Source organism: Staurois parvus, unplaced genomic scaffold, assembly GCF_062004578.1.
Source record: "Staurois parvus isolate SC_StPar_1 unplaced genomic scaffold, SC_StPar_1.0 ptg000018l, whole genome shotgun sequence".
Lineage (NCBI taxonomy): Eukaryota > Metazoa > Chordata > Amphibia > Anura > Ranidae > Staurois > Staurois parvus.
Genome location: NW_028317814.1, coordinates 6,592,030 through 6,609,827, shown reverse-complemented (window position 1 = coordinate 6,609,827; position 17,798 = coordinate 6,592,030). Strand labels below are relative to the sequence as shown.

The window sequence follows — 17,798 nt, the reverse complement described above, 5'->3', positions numbered from 1 at the left end:
GTACTGCCAGACGGAAGGGCTAACCATTTAGCCACTGTACTGCCCCATATGTGCTGCATGTGGGCATTAAAAGTCCAACCTTTTGCTACAGCACATATGTGTCACACGTGTGGCAACAAGTACACATAAAATATTACCAGTCTTTGTGGGATGCATAAACAGAGTAATAAATAGGACGAAATACTATTTCCTGGAGACCGTGCTGCTTCAAGCTACCCTCGGTGCTGCTCACCTGTCTGAAGGCCTGCATGTTTAGTCATACACACACAATTTTAAAGAGGGGATTAGCTATTCTTAACTCTCATCTCACCCTTCAGAGATCACATGATCAATTTAAAAAGAAAAAGCACCTCTACGTGCAGTAAAAGGACATTTATTTGAGGAACAATAGAATAATAAAACTCACATGGTGAAAGTTTAAAAAGGCTCATCCATGATTAAGTGTCAGGAGAAGTCCTCGCTGGGTGGGCCGCGATCCTCGTTTACGGAGACTGTGGATGGAGGGAGCCGGTTGGCTTGTGTGTCTCTCTCTCAGTAGATGGGCGATGGAACGCACCTTAGTGCGCAACATCTTCATCAGCGTGATGACGTGGAGAGGACCAGTATGCAATGCAAAGCGCTTCGGAGCATGCGCAAAGTCAATGGACAGCAAGCGCACTCCCTTCTCAAGCATAGGCGTAGAGACTCTTTTTTTTTTTTTTTTTTTTTTTCTTTTTCATTGTGTCTTACCCAGAGCCTGCTACAGCTACAAGAGCATATCCTAGTGCTATGTGAACTCACATACATTGAACTTTAATATGTGCCTTTATTTTTCTCTCTGGCACTTTGATTCTGGGGAATTATTTGCACTGATTTTTCTGTTCTTTGTTTTTAATCACATGATCAATTGCCTAGGCCTTCAGACAGGAATATTTAAAAAGAAGCAGTTGACCTTTACATGGGGCTATGTGTATAAAGCTCACTCTTTAGCTTGTCAATGATTTGTCTAAAGGGCAACATATGCAGCACAATTTTACAGTATTTGCTAAGTTCTCTCCATTCAGCTCCAGTTTAGAGATGTTAAACACAGATCTTGATGGATTGTCAATTTAAACAACTCTCTAGCAGGATTTCACTGCTCAAATTTAAGTTCATTCCTGTGATACGGTTGAAATTCAAGTCATGAGTGGCCCTGCTGACACTATGCAGCTAGTAAAACTTGATGGAGCTGGATGGAAAAAATGCTGGCCAAATAGTGACTGTAGCCAATCAGCTGCAGCCAATGTTCAGGCATTCTGACAGCTGTGAGTGCCAACTGTCAGAATCCATTAGCTGGCAGCGGGACCAGGGGCGGACTGACCATTTGGAAACTCTGTCACGGCCTGGGGTCAGTAGAGGGTTCATTGAGATGCCCCTGGTACCTTTTTCATAGGCTTTTTTGTTTGGGCAAGGACACAGGGGCCCCATGATCCCCTATTGCCCAGGGGCCCCATGAGTTGTCAGTCCGCCCCTGAGCGGGACGTTTGTCCAGCCATGCTGTGTAGCATAGATGGGGGAATCTATGGACTCATTATGTATTGCCCACTTAAGATTCATCTATTCTTGAAACTTGTTTAAAGGGCGTTAGCCATTTGTTTAAAGTGACATTCAACATTTCCATTAAAATCTGTATTCAGCATCCCAAAACTGGAACTGAAGAGCGCTCTAATGTATTCGAAAAAAAATCTGCTGCTCCTAGTGGAAATTGAATATAGGTCCCTCCTTTTAAATGTATATGAACCAAAATAACATATTTCTAATTTAATGTGCTCAATATAATGCAATCAGTTCTTTCGCATGATTTCATCTTATAATGTTTTTCCCTTTTCAGATCCAGCTGTTTCTATGGAACGTGCTGTCTGCAGGGGATGTCCTATTCCATTGGCTTTCTCCGTTTCTGTAAGCAGGTAAGTGGCATAGTCTTTAGAACTCTTAGGATAAGGAGCATTTAAATGAATATGGTGTGAATACATACACTGTGATATTAACAGACTCCACTACATACTTTTAAAAAGGAGATCTAATCCAATGCCATCATGATTTTAAAAAGATTTCAAACATTTCTGTGGAACCGAATCATACTTTATTCATGCCACCATGGATCTGAGAGATACATGTGAAAAAATTTAAATTTCTCTTGGTAAGTGTCTGCCCCATCCCATATGAGCTCCCTTACTAGATTTTGTCTACTGAGCCAACAGAAGTAGCAGTACAGCGGTTATGTTGTTCCAGGCAGGAGTTATGACACAGAAGGATCCTGAGTCTAATTAGAGTGATGCTGCTTTCAGGGCTGTGCTGCTTATGAGGGCAAGTTAAATAGTTACATAGTTGGATACAGTTACACCCACAGTTGATCCAGAGGAAGGCAAAAAAACCAGCAAAGCATAATCCAATTTGCTCCTGCAAAAAAAAAATTCCTTCCTAATCCCCTGAGAGGCAATCGAATATTCCCTGGATCAACTTTACCTATAAATGTTAGTATCCAGTTATATTCTGTGTACCTAAGAAAGAATCCAGGCCTTTTTAACGCAATCCACTGAGCTGAACCAACTCTTGAGGGAGTCTATTCCACATTTTCACAGCTCTTTTACTGTGAAGAAACCTTTCCATGACTGGAGATTTAAACTTCTTTTCCTCCAGATGTAAATAGTGCCCCCTTGTCCTCTGTGATGACCTCAAGGTGAATAACTACACCAAGTTCACTATATGAACCACTGATGTATTTATACATGTTGATCATATCCCCCCTTAATCTCCTCTTCTCAAGAGAGAATAAATTCAGTTCCTCTAATCTTTCCTCATGGCTGATCTCCTCCATGCCTCGTATCAGTTTGGTTGCCCTTCTCTGTACTTTCTCCAGTTCCCCAATGTTCTTTTTGTGAATTGGTGCCCAAAACTGAACTGCATATTCCAGATGAGGTATTACTAATGATTTGTACCGGGGTAATATGATATCTCTCTCTCTGACGTCTATACCTCTTTTAATACAAAAGAGGATTTTGCTCGCTTTTTAGAAACCACAGCTTGGCATTGCATGCCATTATTAAGCTTGTGATTTACCAGAACCCCCAGATCCTTCTCCACCATTGATTTCCCCAGTTGTACCCCCCCTAGTATGTATGATGCTTGCATATTCTTAGCCCCCAAGTGCATAACCTTACATTTATCACATTAAACCTCATTTGCCACATAGTTGCCCAATTAAACAGTGCATTGAGGTCGGCTTGTAAGTTGAAGACATCCTGTAAGGACGTTATTCCACTGGACAGCTTGGTGTCATCTGCAAAGACTGAAATGGTATTTTTAATCCCAGACCCTATATTGTTTATAAATATATTAAAAAGTAAGGGTCCCAACACTGAACCTTGGGGTACACCACTGTCAACCCTAGACCATTCAGAGTATGACTCATTAACCACTACTCTCTGAATACCATCTTTTAGCCAGTTTTCTATCCATTTACATACGGATTTTTCCAAGCCTGTAGAGTTTACCTTGTACATTAGCCGTGTGTGGGGAACTGTGTCAAATGCTTTTGCAAAATCCAAGTATATCACGTCCACAGCCACCCCTCTGTCCAAGGTTTTGCTCACCTCCTCATGAAAAGAAATCAGATTTGTTTCATGAATCCATGCTGTCTGTTGCTTAAAACATTTTTTACCAGCAATAACTCATCTATGTGGTCTTTTATTAAACTCTCCAGTATCTTCCCAACTATAGAAGTTAAACTAACTGGTCCATAATTACTTGGTAAAGATTTTGACCCCTTTTTAAATATTGGCACCACATTGGCCTTACGCCAATCCAGTGGTACTATGCCAGTCATTAAAGAGTCCCTAAAAATTCGAAAACAATGGCTTTGAAATGACAGAGCTCAATTCTTTAAGGACCTATGGGTGTATGCCATACTGTCCAGGTGCTTTATTCACCTTTATTCTGTCTCAATATTTATGGGCCATATTAATTGTGAGCCAATGTGGATCATCTGGGGCTGTGTCAATACCATGCCCATTATGGACAAAAGCTCCCCCATGCTCCTTAGTATACACAGAGCTGAAGAAGGTATTTAATAAATTTGCCTTCTCTTTGTCCCCAGTCACCCTCTCTAGATTATTTTGTAAAGGGCCTACATGCTCGGGCTGGACCTTCTTACTATTAATGTATTTGAAGAATTTTTGTGGGTTTGTCCTGCTATCTTGTGCAATCTGTCCTTTTTTTTTTTTTTCAATTTTTGCGGCCTTTATTTCCTTTTAGCATATTATGTTATATTCTTTGTAATGTTTAAACGATGATAGCGTTCCTTCATTTTTATATTTAAAAAAAGCTCTTTTCTTATTATCTATAGCTTTTGTAACTTTGGCTGTAAGCCACATAGGTTTGATTTTTAGCCTTTTAAACTATTGCCCATGGCAATATACTTTGCAGAGTGTTCACATACAGTCTTTTTGAAGAACTTCTACTTCTGTGTTGTGTTCATTGATGCCGATATTCCCTCCTAGTCTAAGTCCTGGAGAACAGCTCTCAGCCTTGGAAAATCAGCTCTCTTAAAATTGAGCGTTTTTATATTTCCCAAGTTAAGTGGGCAGCACTCATGGAGGCACAGTGGGGAATGTGCACTGAAGCTGGAGTGTCCAAATCGGACACCCCATCCCCAATGCATGTTCAGCCCTGTGTATGGTCAGCCAGCCCCTGGGCATTACAGTTTCATTGGTTGTTTTGGTGCAGGTGCACCAAAAAATGGCTGCCTCAGGTGGCATCTGCACCCCCCCTTTCCCCCATGGCCCTGTCTGATTTGTAAAGGTACATGCCAATCAAAACTTTAAATCATTTGTGCTACCTTTTTACACATCTGGTGGGAATTCCCTAAGCTGTGTCCATTCTGCATAGACATTAGAACCCAAATCAAAGTAACAGGACCGTCTTAATAGCATCATAGACCCCTGGGCAAAGTAATGCACTGGGCCCCTAGCAGCCTGCCCCATTTTACACACCTACTCTCAAGAGGTAAAGTATAAGTAGTTGATAGAATTAAGCATATATTTATTAGTACTCAATACATATGATTTTAAACAATAAGAAAACATGCCACAAATCAAAGAGTTATCAACACAGAGGGCACAGTACAGGGAAAGTCAGGAGGGCACAGTACAGGTTCTGTGACATTGTCCAGGCCATCTTGGGACAGGTTAGTAAAAAGCGTGACTGTCCCGACAAGGTTTTTATGGGGCCCCTATGCACCTGGGGCCCCTGGGCACTACCCAGGGGTGCCAAGCATTAAGACAGCTCTGCAAAGTAATACTAGATATCGATGTCCCAGACTCCCCGATACATTTTTTTTTTTTTTTTTGTGTGTGTCTCATCGCCTCATTCCTCTTAACCAATTTAAAAAATGTAAAAGTAAAGTGCAGCGCTAAAGAAAACAAAAAACAAAATAAAATAAACGCACATAAAGTCAATAAAAATGAGTCCGCAAAAATATGAGGGAGGGGGGAAGGGGAAGGCCCTAGGCCAAAAAAGTCTCAAAAAAAGAAGGACGACTTCAAATGCCCATATACACTGATCAAAGATGTATATACTGCGGTAGAGATGGAGTTTGAAGATGTAGTCAGGGAACAGAGGTAGATGCAATCCCCGGATCAGTGAAGATCCCCAGATCAAGGAAGCAATCGTTCCACAAGACAACAAGGAAGCAGTCACAGCTCCACCAAAGAGAAACACCACTCCTTCACTTCATATCAGCGGCATCTAGGAGGAGATACTCCTCATAAAAAGAAAAGCCCATGGTGAGGTACATTTAAAAAGCATTTATTAAATAAAACAGGATGCATCCAGAGAATATGTGAAAATGCACACCGCTAGTGAATAAACATGAAAACTAGCAATAGAGGCGGAACAGGACTAACCGTCCTGTCAGATGTAGTGGCCGCCGGAGCTCCCCAGTGCTCCGACGGCGTGGCGTCAAGGCGTGCGCAGGTTCCTCCTTACGCGTTACGTGCCAAGCACATCCTCAGAGGAAAGAACCGGTGTACGCCGTGGCGTGCCAATCAGAGCTAAATAGGCCAAAAGGCGCATGCGCAGTAGCCAGGCGCCATTTTGTCGTAGCTCTCAGAAGTATATGCGTCAATCCGGGATTAACAGGAGGGACAACGGGTAATACAACAATAGAACCGATACATCATTAATACAAAAAGATATGTCATATCATTAGTAAATGATGGAACAGGTAAAAGGGGAAGGTATAATGCAACCAAGGACAATATCATGAAAATATGCCAGATAAAAGGACGCATTATCGTCGTAGTAAAGTGCCAATACACTCATAGTTCCAATAGCAGCAAAATGAGTTAATTATACTAACAATATGGTATTGGTAAAACGAAAAAATTGTATTGAAGAATCAGAAATAAATAAAAGATCCCGCTAAAAAGGAGCAAAACGGAGCAAAAAAAGGGGGATCACACATGAAGAATAGGTTATGGAAAAAATAATAATAATAATAATAGCAATGATCATGACATGGGCCAGTGACTACATGTACCACAACAAAGTTATACATAGTATGAACCATAATCACATAAAACAGAAAATTGCATAAAAAACATAAAAGACATAAGATGGGGAAAAAAGGAGGGGGGGGGGGGGAGAGGGGTTGACCCCTTTGAGTTCAGCTATTGTCAATAAAGCAGTTTACGTCTAGTTCGACGTTTAGGCCACGTGGATGTAAAGTATCTAGCTGGCAGATGTACCTAGTCTCTAGCTGCGACACAGCCCGGGTTTTATGAGTGCCCCTCCAATGGGGGACAACAATGTCGATTCCAATGAATTTCAAAAGGGAGGGGTCTCTCCCATGCTGACGTCTAAAATGTAATGAGAGAGAATGGTCTTTAAAACCCTTTTTAATGTTATTGATGTGCTCCCTGAGCCGATCACGTAGCCTTCTTGTGGTGCGGCCTACATACTGCTTGGAGCAGGGGCATTCAAGCAAGTATACTACATGTTTGCTATTACAACATATAAATTTGTCAATGTCATAGGTGTTGTTATTAGAACTAGATCGAAAGGCAGTAATTTTCTTTTTCCTAGTGCCATCTGCTTTGCAAGCTATGCATTTATTGCACGGATAAAAACCTTTAAAGTTAAAAAGTGCTAGCGGTTTAATAGGGGGATTAATCACATTGGGAGATATAATATCTCTAAGAGTAGATGGCTTACGGAAAATGACCTCTGGTGAGTGAGGTAAGATTTTGCTAAGGATGGGATCAGCTCTCAGAATTTGCCAATTCTTCTTAATGATGTGACGGATAGATCTATGTTGGATGGAGAAGGTGGTAATGAAGGGGCATACTAAATTCTTGGGGGGTTTGGGGTTAGATGTAAGCAATTGTTCCCTTCCCATATCTGCAACCATATTGATGGTGCCATCAAGCGTGGACGTATTATAGCCTTTTTCAATGAATCTATCCTTCAGAATTAAAGCTTGTGAATGGTAATCTTTCAGATCGGTACAGTTCCTCCTGATCCTCTGGAACTGGCTTTTAGGGATGTTAGAAAGCCAGTTTGGGTGGTGACAGCTATCAAGAGGAATATAACTATTCCGATCGGAAGGTTTGAAGTAAGATTTGGTGACAATCCTACCTCCAACGTTCATAAGAACCAGATCAAGATAATTGACTTCCATCATGCTATAGGTGTATGTTAAATTGATGTTACTAGTATTGTGATTCAGTGTTCCAAAAAAATTAATGAGAGATTGTTCACTGCCATTCCATAATAGCAGGACATCATCAATATACCTCTTGTAGAAGGATAATTCAGGCCACTCCCTAGCATAAATGACCTCCTCCTCCCAGTAGGACATAAAGAGGTTAGCGAGGCTGGGGGCAAACTTAGCCCCCATAGCCACACCTTTAATCTGCAGATAAAAATTACCATTGAACCACATATAGTTCTTTTTCATAGCAAAATCCAACAGTTCAAGGATAAAACTCGTATGTGGTGTAGTTAGGGAGCTATGATTTGTTAAATAATATTCAACTGCCTGTAACCCTTCGTGGTGGCTGATACTACTGTACAGAGCTTCCACATCTGCAGTAACCAAGTAAGTGGTGGTGTTAGTGGCCACATCTTGTATGGTGTTTAATACTTGCTTAGTATCCTTTAAGTAGGATGGTGTAAGAGCAACTATAGGTTGAAGGAAATGATCTATGTAAGCTCCAATCTTGGAGCACAGGGAATTGATCCCACTTACAATAGGCCTTCCTGGAGGGTGTACAGCATCCTTATGGAATGGCAGTGAACAATCTCTCATTAATTTTTTTGGAACACTGAATCACAATACTAGTAACATCAATTTAACATACACCTATAGCATGATGGAAGTCAATTATCTTGATCTGGTTCTTATGAACGTTGGAGGTAGGATTGTCACCAAATCTTACTTCAAACCTTCCGATCGGAATAGTTATATTCCTCTTGATAGCTGTCACCACCCAAACTGGCTTTCTAACATCCCTAAAAGCCAGTTCCAGAGGATCAGGAGGAACTGTACCGATCTGAAAGATTACCATTCACAAGCTTTAATTCTGAAGGATAGATTCATTGAAAAAGGCTATAATACGTCCACGCTTGATGGCACCATCAATATGGTTGCAGATATGGGAAGGGAACAATTGCTTACATCTAACCCCAAACCCCCCAAGAATTTAGTATGCCCCTTCATTACCACCTTCTCCATCCAACATAGATCTATCCGTCACATCATTAAGAAGAATTGGCAAATTCTGAGAGCTGATCCCATCCTTAGCAAAATCTTACCTCACTCACCAGAGGTCATTTTCCGTAAGCCATCTACTCTTAGAGATATTATATCTCCCAATGTGATTAATCCCCCTATTAAACCGCTAGCACTTTTTAACTTTAAAGGTTTTTATCCGTGCAATAAATGCATAGCTTGCAAAGCAGATGGCACTAGGAAAAAGAAAATTACTGCCTTTCGATCTAGTTCTAATAACAACACCTATGACATTGACAAATTTATATGTTGTAATAGCAAACATGTAGTATACTTGCTTGAATGCCCCTGCTCCAAGCAGTATGTAGGCCGCACCACAAGAAGGCTACGTGATCGGCTCAGGGAGCACATCAATAACATTAAAAAGGGTTTTAAAGACCATTCTCTCTCATTACATTTTAGACGTCAGCATGGGAGAGACCCCTCCCTTTTGAAATTCATTGGAATCGACATTGTTGTCCCCCATTGGAGGGGCACTCATAAAACCCGGGCTGTGTCGCAGCTAGAGACTAGGTACATCTGCCAGCTAGATACTTTACATCCACGTGGCCTAAACGTCGAACTAGACGTAAACTGCTTTATTGACAATAGCTGAACTCAAAGGGGTCAACCCCTCTCCCCCCCCCCCCCCCTCCTTTTTTCCCCATCTTATGTCTTTTATGTTTTTTATGCAATTTTCTGTTTTATGTGATTATGGTTCATACTATGTATAACTTTGTTGTGGTACATGTAGTCACTGGCCCATGTCATGATCATTGCTATTATTATTATTATTATTTTTTCCATAACCTATTCTTCATGTGTGATCCCCCTTTTTTTGCTCCGTTTTGCTCCTTTTTAGCGGGATCTTTTATTTATTTCTGATTCTTCAATACAATTTTTTCGTTTTACCAATACCATATTGTTAGTATAATTAACTCATTTTGCTGCTATTGGAACTATGAGTGTATTGGCACTTTACTACGACGATAATGCGTCCTTTTATCTGGCATATTTTCATGATATTGTCCTTGGTTGCATTATACCTTCCCCTTTTACCTGTTCCATCATTTACTAATGATATGACATATCTTTTTGTATTAATGATGTATCGGTTCTATTGTTGTATTACCCGTTGTCCCTCCTGTTAATCCCGGATTGACGCATATACTTCTGAGAGCTACGACAAAATGGCGCCTGGCTACTGCGCATGCGCCTTTTGGCCTATTTAGCTCTGATTGGCACGCCACGGCGTACACCGGTTCTTTCCTCTGAGGATGTGCTTGGCACGTAACGCGTAAGGAGGAACCTGCGCACGCCTTGACGCCACGCCGTCGGAGCACTGGGGAGCTCCGGCGGCCACTACATCTGACAGGACGGTTAGTCCTGTTCCGCCTCTATTGCTAGTTTTCATGTTTATTCACTAGCGGTGTGCATTTTCACATATTCTCTGGATGCATCCTGTTTTATTTAATAAATGCTTTTTAAATGTACCTCACCATGGGCTTTTCTTTTTATGAGGAGTATCTCCTCCTAGATGCCGCTGATATGAAGTGAAGGAGTGGTGTTTCTCTTTGGTGGAGCTGTGACTGCTTCCTTGTTGTCTTGTGGAACGATTGCTTCCTTGATCTGGGGATCTTCACTGATCCGGGGATTGCATCTACCTCTGTTCCCTGACTACATCTTCAAACTCCATCTCTACCGCAGTATATACATCTTTGATCAGTGTATATGGGCATTTGAAGTCGTCCTTCTTTTTTTGAGACTTTTTTGGCCTAGGGCCTTCCCCTTCCCCCCTCCCTCATATTTTTGCGGACTCATTTTTATTGACTTTATGTGCGTTTATTTTATTTTGTTTTTTGTTTTCTTTAGCGCTGCACTTTACTTTTATATTTATGTGAGGAATATTTTGGTTGTCCTATGTGTTTCAGCTGCTCGTCCTTTAAAGCGCTCACTTATTTTCTTTGATTTACAAATTTAAAAAATGTGTTTTGCCACACCTTCTGAACTCTGCATGACTTCTAATCCTGGTTTATTGGCCAAAATCTCAGGTTCCTAGTTGCTTGGACTGGGTACAGCTGGTGACTAATATAATGGAAGCAGAGGAATGGATGGCTGCGTGTAAAGACAAATACGAAAAGTTCTAATTTATCTGAGCCACATGGAACCACTATAGTTCACACGCTTTGGGGACCCAGACACCCACTTTACATGTACCCTCACCCCCTCCACCAGGTGCTAACCATGCCATATCTGCCCTTACGCAGGCCTTACTGTCAAAGATTCTCACTTTTGGTAGAGATGACTTTTGCAACATAGGTTGCTCACTGAAGTATTCAATCTGCATCATACTTGCACGTGTTTTTGTTTGTATTCTTTTTGTAAATTTTATTTTTTGTGGTATACTACTGAACTTGGCAAGTAGGTGGACGGAACCTTGTCACATAGAAAACTGACGTTCTAGAGTTAACACTGAGACTGAATGGTACACCTGGCTCTCTCGGGAGTCTCTCCGTATTGAAGACCCACAACTGTGTGGTGGGGGTTCACACTCCCCACCCCAGTATGTCCCAATGAGTATTGGCCATGAAGAAATATTTGTGGTGCATAGCTTGTGTAACATCTCTGCTGTGCATGGACAAGTTACCCTGTTTGCAAAATGCTGCTTGAGAAAATTCTTACAACTTCCAATGTTTTGGAGACCAGTGCTGCAGTTGGCTTTTCTGGATCTGCCCTATATGCAGTAAGCTACTTTGTTTGATCTTCAGCTCTTTTATAGGATCCTCCTTTTTTTTCCTATTATAAATCTGGTCCAAATGTTTTCAAATACCTTTCCAAGGCTTTAAGCACAGCCCTTGCACCAATCTTCCCCTATATAGTTATTGGTGAATTTCCCATCCCTGTGCCTTGTGGCGATCTCAGTGGCCTTGGCGATCTTGCGCTTATCCTGGTGGTAGTCTCAGAAGCAGCTTGAATCCTTGTTTTTAATGCACTTATGCGGTCAGACCAAAAAGTATAATTATTCGGAATATACTACAGACAGCTATTGCATTCCTGTAGAAGAGCAGTCTGTTGCTCTTGAAACGCGTCAGATCCCTGACTACAATATACTATACTGCATGTATCATCTTGTATACAATTACATGCAATCATGACCACAAAATTGTCAGCAAATTTGTTCTTTTAATAGATTTCCAATAAACTATCATGGTCTTTACTTTGTGCTTCGATTTTTTGACTTGTTGATCGGTGCTGCCCTTAAGTCCCACCCATAGGGGATAGTTTTTTCTGTGGTCGTTCCAGTGGATAATGGCAGCTTCAGACCTTCCTCACCGCACCACTGCAACTTTAATGAAGGAGAGGAATTCCCAAACAGAACAATTTGTCTTTGTTGTCAAACATACAAACAGCCTAATGTAAAGAAATTAAAAAAAAGTTGTTTCTCTCAGCTGCTAATTAGTTTTGAACCTTTTAGAAGTTTGAATGTGATTGGCAATACATGAAATGAAGAAGAGAAGCTACATAGTACAGGTTTTAGAAAATACACACCCAGCAACCCTGTAGAGATATCTCTGGATTTTTGCTCTAGTGGATTACACACAACTAGAATTAAGTTAAACTAAATGAATTTGCCAAATGGCATTAGTATTAAGGACTCACAGGGATGGGGCAGAAAAACATTTATAGTACATCTCAATAAATGTACATTTTTGTTTCTTAAAAATTTCTGAAGGTAAAGAAAAATATGCCTAAGAGCAAACAAATATACATAGGGACTTTTAAAATATGCACCCCAATAAAATATTAATTTGACACAAAAAGGATATTTTCATATAAAATCATAGTGTTCTATTACAATATTATTACAATCAAATATTAACAAAATAAAATATATATAAAATTGCAAAGTATCCTTATGAAAGCTAAAAAAACAACTCATCAATGTACTGATTATTAGCCAGTCTACGCATTTCATGGATTGTCTGCTTCTTCAGGACTGGGGACATGCTTTCATGTACACCTTAACAATAAAACTATTTAATCTAACAAGATAAATAGTTTCAAATCAACAATCCAACAACTGTTATAATAATATTAATATTATTAATCATAAAATAACAAAATTATATATACACATACAGTGTATAACAAAACATTTTTGATGCATGCTTATTTTTGTTAATATTGGATTTTAATAATATTGTAGCTAAAGAATAAGATTTTATATGGAATAATTTTTGTATCAAATTAACATTTTTTTCTGGGGATACAAATTTTAAAGTCCCTATTTATATTTGTTTGCATTTTGGCTTTGTCTAGTTGGATGATGCCACCATGAATTGTTGTGTATTTATGATGAACAGACTCCACATACATTCTGATCGCTTTGTTTACCTAAAGAAAACTGCCCTCTGATTCTTCCAGAAATCCAGCAAGATTCTAACTGACTGTAGTGAGCTGTCAATGCTGCCTGTACTGCTTTGAAATCCCAAGTGGGGCTGTCATCCCTGCTTGAGTTCTCCCCTGCTGGACTACAGAACACCTGATAGTGTCCTGATCAGAGACTAGTCTGGTTGGATTGTTGCTGTGCATAAAATACAATCTGTTCTGTAGCCACTTGTGATCACAGTGCCCACTGTCTCATTGTACTCTAGGAGATAAGATTAGAAACATTTCTAATGACTTTTCCTTTCTTCACAGGCAACCCTGCAGTTCTGCATAGTGAAGCCCATCATGGCTGTTGTGACGATAATTTTGCAAGCATTCGGGAAATACCATGATGGAGATTTTAAGTAAGATTTCACTTTATAATATATTATCACTCTATGCCACATCTGGATAATGCATGGAAGCCGCTCAAACAAAAAAAAACATGTCAGACTTTACTGACCTGAAAAGGAGCACATAATTGTTATCATAAAATATCAAGGTTTATTCCATAATATTAATGAGTTTCTATAAATGTTGAGTAGAAAAACAGTAAAACAAGCATTGTATCTACTATATATAACACAACTGCAAAGTAGCTGCTCATATGATGTTTAGTATGTGTGGTCAGCTACATTGCCCAAATATTAAAATACATTTGTCATTCCTCATGGGTCAGTGAGGTCAGCCTGTTCACACCACAACACTGCAATTAGGTGGGTTGTGATGCCTATACAGTGAGGAACAGAAGTATATGAAAACCCTGCGATTTTGCAAGTTCCCCCACTTAGAAATCATGGAGGGGTCTGAAATTCACATTGTAGGTGCATTCCCACTCTGAGAGACAGAATGTTTAAAAAAAATTCAGGAAATCACATTGTATGATTTTTAAAGAATTTAAAATTTGTCATGCACTGCTGAACATAAGTATTTGAACATCTAAGAAACAGCAAGAATTCTGGTTCTCAAAGACCTATTACTGTGCCTTTAAAAAGTCCACCTCTACTCCACTCATTAATATAACTTAGTAGCACCTGTCTGAGCTCTATAAAGACACCTGTCCACCCCACAGTCAGTCAGACGCCAACTACTACCATGTGCAAGACCAAAAAGCTGTCAAAAGACACCAGAGACAAAATTGTGGACCTCCACAAGGCTGGAAAGGGCTACGTGGCAATTGCCAAGCAGCTTGGTGAAAATAGATCAACTGTTGGAGCAATTGTTAGAAAATGGAAGAGGCTAAAGACAACTGTCAGTCTCCCTCGGACTGGGGCTCCATGCAAGATTTCACCTCGTGGGGTATCACTGATAAGAAAGGTGAGGAATCAGCCCAGAACTACAAGGGAGGAGCTGGTCAATGACATGAAGAGAGCTGGGACCACAGTTTCAAAGGTCACTGTCGGTAGAACACTATGCCGTCATGGTTTCAAATCATGCATTGCACGGAAGGTTCCCCTGCTCAAGTTATCACATGTCCAGGCCCGTCTGGATCATTCAGATGGTCAAAGTAATGTGGTCAGATGAGACCAAAGTAGAACTTTTTAGTCTAAACTTCACTCGTCGTGTTTTGAGGAAAAAGGGTGAGTTGCATCCCAAGAACACCATCCCTACTGTGAAGCATGGGGGGTGGTAACATCCTGCTTTGGGGGTGCTTTTCTGCAAAGGGAACAGGACAACTGCACTGTATTAAGGACAGGATGAATGGGGCCATTTATTGTGAGATTTTGAGCAACATTCTCCTTCCCTCAGTCAGAGCATTGAGGATGGGTCGTGGCTGGGTCTTCCAACATGACAACGACCCGAAGCACACAGCCAGGATAACCAAGGAGTGGCTCCATAAGAAGCATATCAAGGTTCTGGAGTGGCCTAGCCAGTCTCCAGACCTAAATCCAATAGAACCTCTTTGGAGGGAGCTGAAACTTCGTGTTGCTCAGCGACAGCCCCGAAACCTGACAGATCTAGAGGAGATCTGTGTGGAGGAGTGGGCCAAAATACCTGCTGCAGTGTGTGCAAACCTGGTCAAGAACAGGAAACGTTTGACCTCTGTAATTGCAAACAAAGGCTTCTGTACCAAAAATTAACACTGATTTTCTCAGGTGTTCAAATACTTATGTTCAGCAGTGCAAGACAAATAAATTCTTTAAAAATCATACAATGTGATTTCCTGAATTTTTTTTTTTAATTCTGTCTGAGTGGGAATGCACCTACAATGTAAATTTCAGACCCCTCCATGATTTCTAAGTGGGAGAACTTGCAAAATCGCAGGGTGTTCAAATACTTCTGTTCCTCACTGTATATGTAGGCACACATACAGTCAGGTTCATAAATATTGGGACATCGACACAATTCTAACATTTTTGGCTCTATACACCACCACAATGGATTTGAAATGAAAGGAACAAGATGTGCTTTAACTGCAGACTGTCAGCTTTAATTTGAGGGTATTTACATCCAAATCAGGTGAACAGTGTTGGAATTACAACACTTTGCATATGTGCCTCCCATTTCTTAAGGGACCAAAAGTAATGGGACAGAAAAATAATCATAAATCAAACTTTCACTTTTTAATACTTGGTTGCAAATCCTTTGCAGTCAATTACAGCCTGAAGTCTGGAACGCATAGACATCACCAGACGCTGGGTTTCATCCCTGGTGATGCTCTGCTAGGCCTCTACTGCAACTGTCTTCAGTTCCTGCTTGTTCTTGGGGCATTTTCCCTTCAGTTTGGTCTTCAGCAAGTGAAATGCATGCTCAATCGGATTCAGGTCAGGTGATTGACTTGGCCATTGCATAACATTCCACTTCTTTCCCTTAAAAAACTCTTTGGTTGCTTTTGCAGTATGCTTTGGGTCATTGTCCATCTGCACTGTGAAGCGGCATCCAATGAGTTCTAAAGCATTTGGCTGAATATGAGCAGATAATATTGCCCGAAACACTTCAGAATTCATCCTGCTGCTTTTGTCAGCAGTCACATCATCAATAAATACAAGAGAACCAGTTCCATTGGCAGCCATACATGCCCACGCCATGACACTACCACCACCATGCTTCACTGATGAGGTGGTATGCTTAGAATCATGAGCAGTTCCTTTCCTTCTCCATACTCTTCTCTTCCCATCACTCTGGTACAAGTTGATCTTGGTCTCATCTGTCCATAGGATGTTGTTCCAGAACTGTGAAGGCTTTTTTAGATGTCGTTTGGCAAACTCTAATCTGGCCTTCCTGTTTTTGAGGCTCACCAATGGTTTCCATCTTGTGGTGAACCCTCTGTATTCACTCTGGTGAAGTCTTCTCTTGATTGTTGACTTTGACACACATACACCTACCTCCTGGAGAGTGTTCCTGATCTGGCCAACTGTTGTGAAGGGTGTTTTCTTCATCAGGGAAAGAATTCTTCGGTCATCCACCACAGTTGTTTTCCGTGGTCTTCCGGGTCTTTTGGTGTTGCTGAGCTCACTGGTGCGTTCCTTCTTTTTAAGAATGTTCCAAACAGTTGTTTTGGCCACGCCTAATGTTTTTGCTATCTATCTGATGGGTTTGTTTTGTTTTTTCAGCTTAATGATGGCTTGCTTCACTGATGGTGACAGCACTTTGGATCTCATCTTGAGAGTTGACAGCAACAGATTCCAAATGCAAATAGCACACTTGAAATGAACTCTGGACCTTTTATCTGCTCATTGTAATTGGGATAATGAGGGAATAACACACACCTGGCCATGGAACAACTAAGAAGCCAATTGTCCCATTACTTTTGGTCCCTTAAAAAGTGGGAGGCACATATGCAAACTGTTGTAATTCCTACACCGTTCACCTGATTTGGATGTAAATACCCTCAAATTAAAGCTGACAGTCTGCAGTTAAATTACATCTTGTTCGTTTAATTTCAAATCCATTGTGGTGATGTATAGAGCCAAAAATGTTAGAATTGTGTCGATGTCCCAATATTTATGGACCTGACTGTATTTATGCTAAAATGGGCCATTGTGGTGCTCAGGCAGGTGTGAACGAGCCCTTAGTGCTGTACACTTTAGTATTTCATTTAAAAAATATATATATATATTTTGGCTTGAATTTTTGAACACTTGAGCTGTGGAAGTGTTAAAACCTTTGTCATATTTTCTTAGCTGCCTGTTAACCTGCAGTACCCCCTCCAGGAAATAAAAGCTAGAAAAATAGCATGGTGTACTTTTTGCCTGCTGTCTATCCAATGAGGTTATATGTATGCATTGAATGTATCGCTGGACCACCTATCTACAGAGACCACCAGTTCTCTAGTCAATCCCATTTTTGATCCCATTACTTCTCCTATGGCTGTGACCTAAAGCAGGCAATATACTTTGAGTATAATCTTATACTTTGGCTATTTTGGCTATTTATTTTATTTATTTATTTATTGGCTATTCATTAGCACAAGTTAATGTGATTGTGCATTTCAGTAAAAAATTGTTTTCCTTTACCATAAAATTCCTGATAAGAGGCAGCAGAGCTTTTCTGCACATGTTCTAAGGCTCAAAGCTGCCTATCAGTATGCTGACTTCATCGGAGGCATATCCTGCCCACTGCTGCCTCTGATTGTTGGATT

The 17,798-nt window shown here is 40.5% G+C and overlaps 1 protein-coding gene across 1 annotated transcript in view; it reads left to right on the top strand.

Annotated features, from left to right (window-relative positions):
* Positions 1-17,798, top strand: part of TMEM184A (transmembrane protein 184A) — an 86,503-nt gene that overhangs the window by 62,123 nt on the left and 6,582 nt on the right. Inside the window, exons 5-6 of the mRNA XM_089682335.1 lie at positions 1,850-1,925; positions 13,490-13,581. Of these exons, the coding sequence (XP_089538461.1) occupies positions 1,850-1,925; positions 13,490-13,581 (168 nt within the window). The remainder of the gene's footprint in view (positions 1-1,849; positions 1,926-13,489; positions 13,582-17,798) is intronic.